General features: G+C 44.9%; 1 protein-coding gene across 9 annotated transcripts in view; it reads left to right on the top strand.

Moving 5' to 3' along the window:
- RNFT2 (ring finger protein, transmembrane 2) overlaps positions 1 to 18,179 on the top strand; it is a 47,965-nt gene that overhangs the window by 23,047 nt on the left and 6,739 nt on the right. For all 9 annotated transcript variants that reach the window (XM_075568119.1, XM_075568117.1, XM_075568113.1 and 6 more), the window contains one exon: positions 7,501 to 7,654. In XM_075568119.1, coding sequence (XP_075424234.1) covers positions 7,501 to 7,654 — 154 coding nt within the window. The remainder of the gene's footprint in view (positions 1 to 7,500; positions 7,655 to 18,179) is intronic.

The raw sequence follows: 18,179 nt of genomic DNA, 5'->3' as shown, positions 1-18,179 counted from the left end.
TTCCTGACACAAATCCCACCTGGTCTATATGAATTAGCCTTGGGAGAATAGGATTCAGCCTGTTTGCTAGGATTTTGCTGAAAAGTTTGAGGTCAGAGTTTAGGAGGGATATTGGGCGGTAGCTGGCGCATTGAAGGGGGTCTCTACCTTCTTTATGAATAATAGCCAGATTGGCTGCTGACATAGTGTCTGGGATCTGTTGGTCTTGCATAAAGGAGTTGTACATTTCTAGGAGGTGGGGGGACAGGGGGCCTACAAATTTTTTATAGTACCCGTTGGAAAATCCGTCGGGTCCGGGGGTTTTAGCTAATTTAAGTGAGGATATCGCTTTTTTTAGTTCCTCTAGGGTTATTTTCTTGTTTAAGAACTCAAGTTCTTCTTGAGTGAGAGATGGGAGGTTGCATTTGGATAGATAGTCGGATGTATTTTTGGCGATATCTTTTGGCATGCTAGTTGGGTGGAGATTGTAAAGATCTGTGTAGAACTCTGCGAACTCATTCGCGATGTCCTTCTCGTTATAGGAGACTAGGCCGCTTTTAGTTCTGATCTTTGTGATCTGGGACTTTGTCTTCAAGCCTCTTAATTTGGAGGCCAGAAGTTTGTCCGCTTTGTTGCCCCTATCGTAGAACCGCTGTTTGGTCCATTTCAGGGCTCTCTCCACCTCGTCAAGTTGCAACACTTTTAGGTCGGATCTCGCTTTCTCAAGTGTTCTGAACACCTTTTTTGATAGGGATTGTTTGTGTGAGTGCTCTAGCGCTAGGATTTTATCTGTGAGTTCCTTCTGGGCTCTCTGTTTAAGTTTCCTCTTGTAGGAGGCTATTGATAATAATTCCCCTCTGATGGTGGCTTTGTGGGCCTCCCACAGAGTTGCTGCTGAGGGCACTGAACCTTTGTTTATTTGGAAGAAGGTGAACAGTTTTTGTTTCACTGTTTTGACTACTAATGGATCGTTGAGAAACGAGTCGTCGAGTTTCCAATTGTATGTTAAGGACTTGACGAAAGGTAGAGAGAGGGTGAGTACGATAGGGGCATGGTCGGACCACGTTATTGGGCCTATTTCGGAGTGGGAGGATGCCTGGAGTACATTATTGGTGCCCAGAAAATAGTCGATCCTCGAGTAAGACTGATGGGGGTTGAATAGAAAGAGTAGTCCCGCTGACCCACGTGCTGGGCCCGCCAGATATCTGTCAGGGAGTACTCCCTGAGGATATCTTGGAATTTTTGGGCTTTTGTCTGTAGTTGGATGGAGTATGGGGTAGTAGTTTGGCCTGATCTGTCGTGGGCTGGGTTAAGTACCATATTTACGTCTCCGACTAGGAGGAGGGAAGAGAGCGTCGGTTGGTCTAGGGTGCTAAGGAGGTTTTGTAGAAAATGGGTTTGGTTGGCGTTTGGGGAGTAAATATTTAGGATGGCTAAGGGGGAGCCTGAGAGCGTACCTTGGAGGAGGATGTACCGTCCCTCGGGGTCTTTGGTTACCTTCGTCAGAGCAAATGGTATGTTGTTTTTAATCAGGACGGCCACTCCTCTTTTTTTACTGGGGGAGGAAGCGAAGTACGCTTGGGGGTACACGTGTTTAAATGTGTTTGGCGGGTCTGCGTTGTTATAATGGGTCTCTTGGATACAAATTATATCCCCTTTAGTTTTTTAAATTCTTGAAGGGCTAGTTTACGTTTGCGAACCGAATTAAGGCCTTTGACATTCAGGGAAATTATTTTGATCGTCGCCATCAGTGGGGAGGGGTGTCTCGGGGATAGGCCCCTGTCCCTGAGTTATTCCCATGTCAGGGCTGGTTCGTGCGTCGGGTAGAGTATGTGGGGGGTAGTCCTTGGTGTCCCGCCAGGGATATTGGGGGGTGGCCGACGGGGGGAGGGTGGGGTGGAGGGGGAGGGAAGGGGAGGGGGGAGGACACAGGAGGACAAGAAAGAGAATGGGCTATCTTGGAGCCCGAAAAAGGTTCCTCTTGACATTGTGGTGTCAAGGGGATGGGGTGTATGAAGCACCCTTGGGAGAACTTTCGGGGCGTCACTCACGGACCGTAGCCAGAGAGAAGGGTCCAGCACCCCCATCCCATTGCTTATGGGAGGGGGGGGGGGGGGGGGGTCCCTGGTAAGGAGGGGCACCTCTGGCTGGTGGAGGCCTAACTCTCCTTTGGTTTGGGCCATAGATGATCTTGTACATCCTTAGTACACATTGTTTTCTTCCCTTATGTTAAGTCCTTGTCTGGGTGTTCTTTATGGGTGCTGGGGGGGGGGGGAGGAGGGGGGGTGGGTGGGGGGGTGGGGGGGGAGGGGGAGTGGAGAGGGGGGGGTAGGGGGTGGAGGGGGGGGGTGGGGGGGGTTGGGGGGGTGAAGAAAAAAGGGGGGGGGTGTGGAGAGGAGGGGGGGGGATGGGGGGGGGGGGAAGGGTGGGGGGGGAGGGGGAGGATGGGGGGGGGAAGAGGGGGGGGGATGGAGAGGGGGGGGGGGTGGGTGTGGGGGAGAGGGGGGGGGGGTGAGAAGGGGGGGCATCTGGTGGGGGAGGGGGGGCATCTGGGAGTAGGGTGGGGGAGGGAGGGGGGGGGGCATGCGGGGTACACCTAGATAGCACATAGGGTAATCATTGCTCTCGGGGGGAATCTCAGTCTATGGTTGAGGCTTCCCTTGTGTCCTGATATTGTCAGATTTATCAAAAAAAAAAAAAAAAAAAGAGGGTGGGGGGGGGGGGGGGAGGAAGGGGGGGGGGTGGTAGCATCTAGTATACACCTAGTTAGCAGGGGGTTGGAACCTTGTGCTCGGGGGGGGGGGGGGGTAGGGGGGGGAGCTCTCATCTCGAGGCTAGGTTTCTCCTGTGTTTTGCTGTTAGCAGCTGCTCATTGGGATGCATTCAAACATTGGTATATAGCACTGCGTTTTGGCGTAACATGGCGCATTTCTCCTCTGGGGGGGGGGGGGAGGGGGGGGCACATTGGGGGGGGGAGTGGGAGCGGATATTATAGCAGAGTTCAGCAAGGAGTTTAAACATTTTACACATTGTCACATTCTTAGGACGGGAGATCTCTTACATAGCACCACTTTAAATTAGAACATCGTTAGTTATTCATACATTGGCATATAGCTATACACATTGGGTAAACATATTCCGGATCTCTGTTTCTGTGGGGGGGGGGGGGCAGGTCAGGGGGGGGGGCAGGTCGGGGGGGGGGGGAAAGCTGTCCGCGGCAGGGAGGGGGGCGGGGAGATGGAGAGCTTCATTTTAACCTCCCGTACACTTAATATTTAACATGCTTTGTATCTCAGGAAGAAAGTATCAATTACAAAATGTAAAAAATAGAAACCGCCTCCGGAAAAGACAAGAGGAGAAAGTAATTACAAAACTGCGATCCGCGCGGAATGCAATCTTTAACCCTTTCCGTGTTGGAGGGGTTGCGACACTGGAGGGTCCCAGCCCTTCCAGCACTCGCGGTTAGGTGACCGTTCCATCGCTGATGATGGAAGGAATGGGGAGGAGCCATTCACTTCCACTTTAGTGGCAGAATGCGATCTCCCGTAAAACAATTTTATTCATGTTAAAAATAACATTAGAGGTGTGTGTGTGTGTGTGTGTACACACACACATACATATATACATACATATATTGAAATACCCAAAGAAATACCGTCTCAACACAATAAATCACTGGTGTCCGCAAAAACTGTCAACGTATAGTATAAGTAGTACTAGACAGTGGTGCTAGAGGTTGAAATAATACTATGACAACAAAGAAAGCAACCTAACAAAAAGCACACGGGCATACCAAAGAAGTGTAAGTATAAATTTATTCTGGTGGGTTAAAAGCAAGGGATAAAGATTAAAAGAGGAGGGGGACTCACATCTACCATCATGTGCACCTAGAGGCAAGGGTATAATGATTTGGACAAATACCAACGCACAGTTCAAAGAGACCACAAGGAACTCTGAGTTGAGCGTACCTGTGTATCGTATGCATACACTGAAGATAAGTGCATGTCCAACAAAAAGTCAATTGGTGTTACAGACAAATAGCTGCAATAGGTGGAAGCATAAATAGCACAAATGTCAATAATGTATATACATCACCATTAGGGACATAGATGTCAGAAAACAGGAAATAACCATAGCCTCTGATCAGGGAAGAAAGGTAGGGGTCCCACTGCTCAGACTCCCACTCCAACGCGTTTCGACTTAAAACGATCTTCTTCGGGGAGTGGTGAGGGGAGGAATGAGCTAGTATATATAGGGGCAGGGAATTGCAACTCAATTCACGCCAAAAACATTTAAATTGCTAACAGCTGTGGCAAGGTAATGAATACATGAGATATAATCACAACATGGCGTCTGGGATAGCTTTACAAGGCCCTCATAGGTCAGAAACTATCAGGTGGTATTGATTAAAACCTCCCATATGCAAATCATGTATAGACGTGAATAGCGTCATGACGTAATGACGTCATTGCGTACTGTAGTCATGGTAACCAATAGACACTCTTTAGAGCGGTTACGCATGAAAAGGGAGTAGAGAAAAACCGCAAGTAAATGGCAAGCACTGCACCAACCCGTATTTGAATCGGGAAATGGTGCGTGTGACGTCATCACGCATTTGCATAGAATTGCATTGGGTAGTTTCCACGAACACGAGGACATAGCAGGAACAGCTGAGGGCAAGGAATTAAATAACGGGTATGAAGGAGAGCCATAAGTAGCTGGCACTCACTACACCAACCCGTGTGTAGATCGCGAGATGATGACGTCATCACGCCACTACGTATGTTTACATAGGGGAGTTGTAGCAGCCACATAAACATGACTGGATTGATCAAAAACACAAAAAAAGAACCACAGAGGGCCACCATAAAAATGATAATGGAATAGCAGAAATTATGCACTATTAGGCGTACCAAAGCTATGAAACAATACATAGAATGGGGAACACGCAAACTATACACTACACATGCAAATCTGGTACCATCATCACAACAAGAGGCAAATAATAAACACAAGCATAAACCCAAATTATTGCAGTATACCACTCCCCGAAGAAGACCGTTTTAAGTCGAAACGAGTGGGAGTCTGAGGAGTGGGACCCCTACCTTTCTTCCCTGATAAGAGGCTATGGTTATCTCCTGTTTTCTGACATCTATGTCCCTAATGGTGATGTATATACATTATTGACATTTGTGCTATTTATGCTTCCACCTATTGCAGCTATTTGTCTGTAACACCAATTGACTTTTTGTTGGACATGCACTTATCTTCAGTGTATGCATACGATACACAGGTACGCTCAACTCAGAGCTCCTTGTGGTCTCTTTGAACTGTGCGTTGGTATTTGCCCAAATCATTATACCCTTGCCTCTAGGTGCACATGATGGTAGATGTGAGTCCCCCTCCTCTTTTAATCTTTATCCCTTGCTTTAACCCACCAGAATAAATTTATACTTACACTTCTTTGGTATGCCCGTGTGCTTTTTGTTAGGTTGCTTTCTTTGTTGTCATAATATATACATATATATATACACATACACACATACACATGTGTGTGTGTGTATGTATATATATATATATATATATGTATGTATGTATATATATATATATATATATATATATATGTATGTGTATATGTATGTATGTGTATATATATATGTATGTATGTGTGTGTGTGTATATATATATATATGTATGTGTATATGTATATATATATATATATATATATATATATATATATATATATATGAAAGAAAAGGAAAAGAGAGTGAAGTAGCGCCAAAAAAGAAGTGTTGAAATAGTGTAAAAATATATATTATTGATGATAATTTAAATGAATATTTCTAAATAGGCAAAATCACTAAAAATCATAAATGTGTAAACTACATTTAAAATAAATATATATATAAAACATATATTATGTGCTCCTATTTCGTGAAAAACAATTTAAGACAACACTCCAAATAAATGTGATAACATAAAATACAAGCAAAAAGAAAAATTGATATAAAAACCAGTCCTTGAATGAAAGTCCTTAAATAGGAAAAATAGTCCTGGTGTGAGGGGATCTCCGGCAGCTCTCAAATAGGATGAACCACATCCAGATGATACCTATTAGAAAAGAAAAAAGAGAGAGAGCGCACGCCCCATAGCATAATACAGTACATTTATTAGGAAAGGGGAGGGGGGGGTAGAAAATCCACTTACAAGGTTAGGTTAAAATCAAGCAGTGTGTGAAATATATCACCGCCAACTCTGGTCACTCAGCCCCCAGACCCTGCAGTCCAACTCTGGTCACTCAGCCTCCAGACCCTGCAGTCCAACTCTCACTTGAAGCTTCTGGTAGATGTTCCCTGGGGCATGAGTAGAAAGGCTCCTTAAAATCAATGATGCAGTCTTTGAGTTTTAGGAAAATCTCAAATCTCTGCTGGCCGCAATGTGTATCAGCGCTCGATACGGCCCGTCATGCGCTTGCGTGATGACGCAGTTCCGTTCCCTGACGTGTTTCGTCACGTGCTGTGACTTTCTCAAAGTCAGAACGTTTGTAGTGACGTGCCAGCCATGGAGGGAAAATCAAATACTAGTAGAACAGGAAACAAATAGCGCACACCCTGGCTGTGCGCTATTTGCTTCCTGTTCTATATATATATAGTATATAGTATATTACAACAAACACAGTAATACTGCTGGTGAGCAACAATTTGGAAGTTAATCCGTAATGCGGTTACGTAGCAGATGGCAGTAATTGACAGACAATTGCCTAAGACCAGGGAAAAAAAGAGGACTCTAATTAGGACATATTCAGGGTATTATATTCAGCCACATTTAACCTAATAAACATGTCACTGTAGTTGGTTCTGGGAGGGACTGTCTCTTTAAAGCAGCCCACACATAGAACCAAGCTGTATAATTCTAGTTGTGCTGAGGTGCTCTGCTGCTTCTAATCCAGAGTGACATGCACTGTAGCAGCTTTCATTATCACACCTGAGTCCATACTTGGAGAGATGTAGCAGGCTCCCTTATCACACCTGAGTCCTTACTTGGAGAGATGTAGCAGGCTTCCTTATCACACCTGAGTAGTTGTTTGGAGAGATGTAGCAGGCTCCCTTATCACGCCTGAGTAGTTGCCTGGAGAGATGTAGCAGACTTCATTATCACACCTGAGTCCATACTTGGAGAGATGTAGCAGGCTCCCTTATCACTCCTGAGTAGTTGCTTGGAGAGATGTAGCAGGCTCCCTTATCACGCCTGAGTAGTTGCTTGGAGAGATGTAGCAGGCTCCCTTATCACGCCTGAGTAGTTGCTTGGAGAGATGTAGCAGGCTCCCTTATCACGCCTGAGTAGTTGCTTGGAGAGATGTAGCAGGCTCCCTTATCACGCCTGAGTAGTTGCTTGGAGAGATGTAGCAACATTCTGCGCTAACACTGGCATTAAATCCTACGTAAACTGTGATATTCTACGTTATAATAATAATAATATAACAACCTGTGTTCTTTTCTCAATAACTTGGGGATTCTTCAGTCTTATCTTTCTGAAACCGAACCTGGATGGTGTGGATTTCTTTGAGTTGATGTGGATCGTGGGCATCTCGGACTTTGTTCTGAAGTACATCACAGTGTCCCTGAAGTGTCTGATCCTCGCCCTTCCCAGGATCATCCTGGCTGTGAAATCCAAGGTAAAACCGAACATGCAGCTCTTCATTACATTTCCTGTTTCATAAAATACAACTAAGTATATTCAGGTTGCAGGTTGAAGAGATGATGGCTAACTTGTGTAATGACAGATGTTTCTAACTGACCCATGCAGCCTGTTTACACGTGCAGTCTCTCCTAGGACCAAAATGAAGCTGTGATGTGTTTAAGGAGGTAATTCTAGGTGATTGACACTTTTTTTCCCAAGAATCAGACACCTATAGGAATTTTGTGTTTGTTTTGTTAAACGTTACTTTGTAAGCACGGTAGGCTGAGACTCTGAGGGGTTTGATTTCCTCTGGCTGCTCCCTTTTGTGTTATATCACTGCTGATCAGGAGTTAGCGCAGACATCCTCCCCTGCCTTCCTCCTTATCGTTATTGGCTTTCTCCCAGGGACAGGGTGGGGGGGGGGGGTAAACGTTGCATTGACAAACTCGTCTCCCATTCAGATGCCCCGATAATAATTAAAAAAAAAAAGGGAGAAAATTCTTAATTACCAAATAAATCAAAACGGTTAACTCTTTTCGTGAAGTCTGATTACATACATTTGCGTAAGACCGTTACATGAAGTTTTCAAAATGTTGTTTCTTTGCAAAGTAACAGAGCTTTGCCTTTAGCTTCCCTGGGACTTTCAGCGCTCTGATGTCCAGGTACATTGACGACACCACAGGATTATTTAAATGTAACACTATTACAACATACTACAGGCCATATTTACTAAGTGGCTACTCCATAAGACACCTTCCAGTCTGGGTGACACTTTATGGTCCATTCAAGTGAGTACACCATAAAGGGCCGTGATTACTAAGTAGTGTTCCACCTTGTGTGTGTGTGTGTGCCTACACATACACACATACACACACACATACACACTCTACATTCATACTATTCTACTGGCCAAGATGATGATGAATGGATACACTGTTCAGAGAGTCTGTATGTGCAATCGCACCAATGCGTATTCCCTTTCTACGCTGTGTACTGTATTTACTAAAACACAAAGTGGTTAATTGGCCAAATTTGGCTTCTCATTCAAACTGCGTCAGGCGGATTAATGAATTTACCAATGAGCTTAAGTAATGCGTTACGGACATTACAAAAATGTTTTTAAACAATTTAAGAATCTAATTGGCTTTCTTAAACTAATCTAAGGCTAAGTCCCCGCTAGCGCTGATCGGGCTGAGCGGGTGGCGCTTGCGGAGGAGACTTACATAAATAGATATATGTAAGTCCCTGCTTACGCGTGCGCTCGTGCGCGTGCACACACGCTCAGCCGCGATCGGCGCTTAGCAAAACAAAAAACCTATACTTACCGCGCGCTCAGCTGGCCCGCAATGCCCCTCCCCCGCGTACAACAGGACACCCGGCGCTCATGCTTGGAGCGCTCGCCAAGCATGAGCGCGCTCAGCGCCAGCGGGGACTTAGCCTAGCCCTGCTATGCCGAGACTTCTGTTTCTCTGGAGATTCATTTTAAATTGTGTTTCTTATGGGCCTCTCAGTGGGGCAGTGTTTGTTAATAGTGTTGTGTCCGGGACGCCCCCACATCAATCTCTGACATTTTTATGACATGGGAGAAATCATTTTTTTAATTTAATATAGAATAGCCTAGAATATAGTAACCCGCTGCATCGCGTTCGGGAGAGTTTGCCGCAGTTGAGGAGATTAATCCGGAGAGGGTGACCCTAAATTTGAGAAACAGACGGAGATCTGACCTTTGTACCCTCACACTCGTGGATTGTTTAGCATCAAATGTCACAAAAATATTTTCGTTCTTTTCGTGAATCAGATCCACAATATCTTATTATTTTTGTAGTTAACTTGACACGTGACATGTCTTCCCGTCACACTAAAGTTGCCCTGTTTATTTCCACTGTCACCACTTGTTGGGAACCTATGTTTTTAGTCACCCCACAATCCCAGACAAGGTCGCCGCTAGATAACCGCACTTTCAGACAAACACAGAAAGCCAGCCTGACCCGCCATAAAACAATACCGTGCATTTTTTAAGATGCAACTTGTAACTAAAATGCACCTTTTGTGTGCCAGATTATTAAAATACTGGATATTGGAATGGTCTTATCCTGACATAGAGATAACAGATAAAAAGGAACAGCCGGGGAAATCAAACCCCTCCCAAATTTCAACTCGCCGCGTTTACATAATAACGCTTAAAAAAATGATGGAACTATACTTATATGTCAGATTTTGGTAACAAAGGCATCACTCACCCATATGTAACCCCTTAAACCTGTCTGGTATTAGTACACGTTGCTCATTTAATAGGGTACTTTGCCTTTTCACTGCTGTATTGTATCAAACCCATCTAGACAGTAGCCATGATCCGGTAAAAGCACCGTACACTTTGGTCCTAGGAGGGATTGTCCTTTGAATGGTGACGGCCTCCCTTTATGGAAGCCAATTAGACTGGTACGCTATTTATTAAAAATAAAACCCCCTTTTTTTGTCCTGTAAGTAGGGCTGTCCTAGTAACGTTAGAGGGATTAATCCATTGTGATTGGCTTGCAATTCCCCATCTTATCATTGGCAGGCAAGTGTCACAGGCAGATCAATTAACTTCTGGCATCGCAAGCATGCAGCCGGGCCACTCTTGATTGGTCTCTGGCCCTCCTCCAAGATGTGCTTTCCCCTCCCCCCCCCCCCCCCCCCACTACCTCCTCTCTCATTCTTTCTTTAGCATCTTTTCTTGTTTTTAAAAGGAATTAATATGCCAAAGCTGAGCCGGCAGGAATAATCTCTCCTGCAATAAATTGCTTCATCGGAAAAGGTTCACTGTCTCTCCTCCCCCGGATCGGAGCAGCCATTAATCCCTGTCATCATGCTCCAGGATGACAGCGATGGGATGGCGCCCGGTTTCCCCGCTGAGGCTTTTGTCTCACACAAAGTACTCAGCTTTTTTTAAGATGAAATCAGTGCGGGATTAAGCTGGCTGTGATGGGTGGTTTTATTAACTCCCATTGCCGTGCCACATCAGATAGTGTTAAGCATGGTGTCACTGCGTATGGTAATATCGGCTTATTACCCGAGTCGCTTCATCTGGTGCCTCGTCCCAAGAGAGAATAGGCTGTAATGTGTTCAGAACCGGAATTTCTGTTTCCTTATAATAACTTTTGGGGTCTTGTGTTCAAATTTGAGATACAGATGAAAGGTTTTTTTTCTCCATATTCTAGCTGTACGACTCAGTCTAAATGTATAGGGGGTCTGTGCAGGATTCCTGTTTCACAATTGCAGAGTGCCAGTGAGGGGTTAATTCTTTGGGTCTGGTGACCCTATTTAAAATCTAGATTATACATCTCCCCTTGGGGTGAATATAAATCCCCCGCGGCTGGCAATATACACACTGTAATGGATGGTGGTTTTTTATGTACTCCGCTATCTCACGTTTCCTCCTCTCTCTTTATGGAGCAAAACTTTGCAGCGTTGTCACCTGCGTGCGTTTGCGGCAGCCGGACGCAGCTTGTTAACCTTCTTTCGTACATTGGAAGCCGAGGTTAACGCCACGTAAACGGGGCCCATTTATTTGACACAGAGAAAAAAAAGAATTGCACTAGTTTTAGGCATTTCTCCTTTGTAATATTACACTGACCCCCGCCCCCTAATTCCTCCGATACCCACTCCACAGAACACTCCCTGGCACAAGTGACGCAGAGCACCTTGATACATTGAAGTCAAGTTGACACAAAATGACCCAACTTGCACCTTTATTTAGTTTGCAACATTCCAAACATACCCCCTCCCCGAGTCTGTTCACGTTGCTCCCTTTGATCTTTTAGACCTGCAACATAATGTACATATTACATCCTCTTACTCATTTCCTACACAGACCATAGTTATTCCCTCTCCTTGTCCTTTCTGTCATATACAAACCTACTCCTCATTCTGCATGGGGAACAGTGTAGGAGGACAACCTTTGATGCAGCTGGTAACCCGCATGCGGACACTGCTGGCCATTGGTTTTTGAGTCTGGATGTCCCAGCGTATTGGAAGTCGCACAGTATTTTCACACCAGGGTGAAATGGCTCATTGAATTACTAGGCAGGCAATTTAGTAGGAAAATAATAGAGGTACATTTGTTTTAGCCACACACAAACACATCTGGTCGGCACTCGATCACAATCCCAACTTATTGGGCGCCACTAGCTGAGAGCACAGTACAGTCACAGATGCTGTTTGATGATTAAAGACTGGGCGCTTCCAGGTTTCTGCATGGTGATTTTGGTATTCCTATAGCCAACGTTTTGATTAATAAGTAGTCTTCAGCAGCGCTGCCAGCTGACAATGTTTTATTCGCATAGCAATTGTTTCCACTGGTACATCTTCATTTGCACTGATGATAATGATGATGATGATCACTTAGACCTTGGCTGCGGAATAGACCTACTAGTTTGTTTTCTGTCAAAAAAGCGACTTGTAAAATAACATGCTGTACCTCGCCTGTCTGTATCATAATATCTGCTATCAAAGGCTCATTCAGTGACCATGACAAAGGTGGCTGGGTCCCCAAATCTGTTTAGGTTCAAATATCATTAAAGATTGACATAATATCCACACTGCATTTAAAGAACACGTTCTGTTTATGGTAGAGAGACACACACGCATACACGCACACGCATACACGCACAGACACACACACGCACAGACACACACACGCACAGACACACACACGCACAGACACACACACGCACAGACACACACACGCACAGACACACACACGCACAGACACACACACGCACAGACACACACACGCACAGACACACACACGCACAGACACACGCACGCACAGACACACACACGCACAGACACACGCACGCACGCACACTTACATACACGCACAGACACACACATACACACACATGCACAGACACGCACAGACACGCACAGACACGCACAGACACGCACACACAGACACAGACACAGTACAGGTTTCCCTTTTTTCTGCTCCCTTCCTTTTTCAGGGTGGTGTTCTGAACATAAAGGAGCAGCTTATCATTGAGCATACACTCGTCATGTAACGTTACATTCTGCTGTCAACAGTCAGCAACAGGACATAATGATCCATGCGCACTGACATTATGACATGTCCAAGGGTCAATATACAGTGTAGCACACAGATGTAGCAGTACTCATTGTTCTGTGATGTTGGGTTATGGCATATACAGTGTGGCACACAGATGTAGCAGTACTCATTGTTCTGTGATGTTGGGTTATGGCATATACAGTGTGGCACACAGATGTAGCAGTACTCATTGTTCTGTGATGTTGGGTTATGGCATATACAGTGTGGCACACAGATGTAGCAGTACTCATTGTTCTGTGATGTTGGGTTATGGCATATACAGTGTAGCACACAGATGTAGCAGTACTCATTGTTCTGTGATGTTGGGTTATGGCATATACCCTGTAGCACACAGATGTAGCAGTACTCATTGTTCTGTGATGTTAGGTTATGGCATATACAGTGTAGCACACAGATGTAGCAGTACTCATTGTTCTGTGATGTTGGGTTATGGCATATACAGTGTGGCACACAGATGTAGCAGTACTCATTGTTCTGTGATGTTGGGTTATGGCATATACAGTGTAGCACACAGATGTAGCAGTACTCATTGTTCTGTGATATTGGGTTATGGCATATACAGTGTGGCACACAGATGTAGCAGTACTCATTGTTCTGTGATGTTGGGTTATGGCATATACAGTGTGGCACACAGATGTAGCAGTACTCATTGTTCTGTGATGTTGGGTTATGGCATATACAGTGTGGCACACAGATGTAGCAGTACTCATTGTTCTGTGATGTTGGGTTATGGCATATACAGTGTGGCACACAGATGTAGCAGTACTCATTGTTCTGTGATGTTGGGTTATGGCATATACAGTGTGGCACACAGATGTAGCAGTACTCATTGTTCTGTGATGTTGGGTTATGGCATATACAGTGTAGCACACAGATGTAGCAGTACTCATTGTTCTGTGATATTGGGTTATGGCATATACAGTGTAGCACACAGATGTAGCAGTACTCATTGTTCTGTGATATTGGGTTATGGCATATATAGTGTAGCACAGGTTATTGCTCCCGCTGGAGCATTATGGTGGAATATTCTGTGTTATCACTGCCATTGCATCCTATGGCAACCCTGATATTCTGCGCTATAATGCGATATGTTGTGTTTTCCGGGGTAACAATGAAGTCTGCTATATAGGTAGTTGGCTACTTGGTGAAAATAATGAACCTGGAACCTGCTACCAACTTCCTTTCCCACATCCTTTGCCCATCCATAAGCTAATAAATCCCTTATTCTGTGAGGTGTGATCCGTGCAGACGATGTGCTATCGCAGGAAAAGCCCCGTTAAATCAATGGGGCTTTAATAGGATAGCACGTTGCCTGCACTGTCACATCCTACAGAATAAGGGCCTATGTCTGTCTAGCTTTATTTCTTTCTTTTTGCCTTTACTCCTATAAATTTGTTGGTACTGTACCTGCAGCCCCCGGTAGCCACAGCGGAGACTTCCAAAATCACACTGCTGTATACGGACGTATTTTGCTACATAGGATGTTTCTTTTATGAGCCCGATACTATAAGTTCTGAAACGTTGGTGCCTGGACGATCCGTTCATTAAGACTGATTCTTTGGAGCTTAATTTAGTTCCCATGGAAGTCTCAATTTTATACGTTAAAATACATATATATTTGTGTAAGTACCTGTAACTCCCATTGAATGCAGTAAACATATGAATACCATCGTTTCTTTGGTCCTAGTTGGGGGCTGCTCATTTTAAACGGGTTGAAGTACTTGACGCCTGCGGCCCGCGTCTGCTCCTGCATAACTGGCAGCAGGTCCGCTGGAAAGCTGCTCTTCACACGGCTAGGAATAGAAATCTATTGAGGAACAATGTATGTTGGTCCTTTTAAATGATTTTAATATTGAAGTGGCCCTCAATAACAAAACGTGTGAGGACCCCTGCTCTATGCAATGGGAGATACTATACTTCACACAAGGAATTCATTACTTTAGAAATAATTTGAATTCCAGGTACGTGAAATAAAGATCTTCCAATAGACCCTTTTCTGTCTAATTTCTATTTGAATTCTTACGGGAAAATAAGCATTTAAGGACTTTGGTCACTATTGCAGTATATTTTGTTCTTTAGTATTTCCAATATTCTTCCATTTGACTGCATCTTCCCAAGGCAAATAGAAAACAGCTGAACATTGTGGAGATTTTAAAACTACCCATCATTAAAATGGGAAATATCTGGACATTAGCATTTTAAATCGGATCGCTGATTTCATTGGCAATTATTAAAAAGGTTTTTTTTTAGGAAGCACCCGTTATTTGTTAATAAAATACTTGTTTTATTCCAGAACAACAAAATTGATTTGAAGTAGAAAAGTCAGACGATGCAGCAGTGTGTCCAACAGAGGGAGAAATAGAGTCAAGAGACAAGTTGCTATATCGAGCAAATTACCTAATACTGCTGTTTTCTGATAGCAACCACACTGCTCTGTGGATTGGTGCACTGCTAATTTCATCCCTTTAACTTTAGGCATGGCAATGACTGATGGTATGAATTGGGATCAGTCTGCCGGCATAGGTTACATATCCCAAGCCATTAGCATTGATAATTCTTTATGTACATACGTTTACAGTACTATGTTTGCCATTATATAAACCTATAGTCGATTTTAAAACACAATTGGTGCAGGGATTTTCTTTTTCTAATGTTTAATAATTTTCTTTCTACAGCTCTTGCATTGTGTATTTGTGTGTGTGTATTTGTGTGTGTGCGTGTATTTGTGTGTGTGTCAGTGCAAAACAATACCTTCAGCATTTATGGCTCTGTACTTAAAATAAAATATATAAAGTATGGAAACATCAGGGCCCATAACATATATTTATTTTTTATTACTCCTATTAAGAGCTTTGCATATAAATATTTTGATGCACCTCATTTAAGATAAAAGAACATAAACAAGGCTAGTGCATTTGGCAGGGATTGGTGATATAATAATGATAATACAAATTATTTAGCTTGCATAACGCTAACACTGTAAATAGAGCTCGGCAATACGATCTTCAGAGCTTGTGAATTATCTTTGCATTTAGGGTTCAAGTTTCACACCCACGCGTGAGCACGGGCAGAATACGCGGGTCACATACACACACGTGTGCACAGGCAGAATACACGGGTCACACCCATACGTGAGCATGGGCAGGATACACGGGTCACATCCATACGTGAGCACGGGCAGGATACACGGGTCACATCCACACGTGAGCACGGGCAGGATACACGGGTCACATCCACACACGTGAGCACGGGCAGAATACACGGGTCACATCCACACACGTGTGCACAGGCAGAATACACGGGTCACACCCATACGTGAGCACGGGCAGAATACACGGGTCACATCCACACGTGAGCACGGGCAGGATACACGGGTCACATCCACACACGTGTGCACAGGCAGAATACATGGGTCACATCCACACACGTAAGCACGGGCAGAATACACGGGTCACACCCATACGTGAGCACGGGCAGAGTATACGGGTCACACCCACACGTGAGCACGGGCAGAATACACGGGTCACACCCACACGTGAGCACGGGCAGAATACACGGGTCACATCCACACACGTGTGCACGGGCAGAATACACGGGTCACACCCATACGTGAGCACGGGCAGGATACACAGGTCACATCCACACGTGAGCACGGGCAGAATACACGGGTCACACCCATACGTGAGCACGGGCAGAGTATACGGGTCACATCCACACGTGAGCACGGCCAGAGTATACGGGTCACATCCACACACGTGAGCACGGGCAGGATACACGGGTCACATCCACACGTGAGCACGGGCAGGATACACGGGTCACATCCACACGTGAGCACGGGCAGAGTATACGGGTCACATCCACACGTGAGCACGGGCAGAATACACGGGTCAAACACTTTCCTCTTGAGGTGCGGGGGAAGGTTCCATGGCCTTGTTTCTTCCAAATGCCTCTGTCCCATCTTCGTTCCCCTATCGATTTCTTTTGACATGTTCCCACCCATTAAGACTTGCTGGCCCAGGCAGCCATACGTTTCTATTACTTGTGCGCAGCTCTGTTCCATGTATTTCCCTCCGTGCAGAGGTGACACGTTCTGTTGAGCATCACTTTGATCTCGCTGAGGTTCATATGGAGGCCACTTCCTTACTCGCTCCTGCCATTTGTTGCTGGAGGTCTTCTAAGACTTGTGGCAAAAATAACTCGTCTTCATTATGAACCTAAACAAATATTTAATTAGGTATGTTTTATAACATTGCTTATTGTGTGTTTTGCAGTTTGACTTTCAAAGCTGAATTTGCAAAGCATTTAAATATAAAGGTTTAATCACAGCAGAGTAAATGGGGGATCTTTAATCAGTGTCCGCGCTATCGATCACCCGTTGACTTGCGTTCTGACTGCTGCCCGTGAAAGAGACAGCTTTCATATCTAAATGATATTCTTGTAAGATTTGTTTTCTCCATGTTTCTCACCCCTGGAGAAGAGATGAGAAAACTAAATGAGCGAGGTGCTTTAAGCAAATGAAGAAAAAAAAAAGTGTACTCTCAGCCCACTGGAGGGATATGAGATCATGAAAATGCCTAAGCTCTGAGCAATGAGACTTATTCCTAGCAGTGGGACTGTAAAACATGAGGCATGCAGTATGATCTCACCTTCTGCCTCCCCTAGCCTCTCATCACGTGCACAAACACACACACTCTCTCCTCCTTACAATTACCTCCGGGGATAGAGCGGAGTGAAAGGGCTTTAATCCATCTCTAAGTCCTTAATCAGTATAACACACTCTAGGTATTAGTCTTTTTTTTCTATAGCACATTAGTGTACGCAGCACTCTATATTCAATGTTATACACAGATGTCCTTGTGCTAAAGAGATTGCAATCTTATTGTGGTGCCCGAGGGAAAGGGGAGATGAGGCCACTTAGCCAAGGTCAAAGGGAGCTGATGCTGTGATTTGAACCAAGTCCAGCAGTTTTATCGGGCTTTAGAGAATCCCAGTGGTAGAGTGAGAGGTGTGGGGAGGTCATACCTGTAGGTGTGGGGAGGTCATACCTGTAGGTGTGGGGAGGTCATACCTGTAGGTGTGGGGAGGTCATACCTGTAGGTGTGGGGAGGTCATACCTGTAGGTGTGGGGAGGTCATACCTGTAGGTGTGGGGAGGTCATACCTGTAGGTGTGGGGAGGTCATACCTGTAGGTGTGGGGAGGTCATACCTGTAGGTGTGGGGAGGTCATACCTGTAGGTGTGGGGAGGTCATACCTGTAGGTGTGGGGAGGTCATACCTGTAGGTGTGGGGAGGTAATACCTGTAGGTGTGGGGAGGTCATACCTGTAGGTGTGGGGAGGTCATACCTGTAGGTGTGGGGAGGTCATACCTGTAGGTGTGGGGAGGTCATACCTGTAGGTGTGCGGAGGTCATAC

The sequence above is a fragment of the Ascaphus truei genome, chromosome 13, assembly GCF_040206685.1.
Source record: "Ascaphus truei isolate aAscTru1 chromosome 13, aAscTru1.hap1, whole genome shotgun sequence".
In the NCBI taxonomy this organism is placed as follows: Eukaryota; Metazoa; Chordata; class Amphibia; order Anura; family Ascaphidae; genus Ascaphus; species Ascaphus truei.
This window is presented reverse-complemented; position numbering and strand designations above follow the sequence as displayed.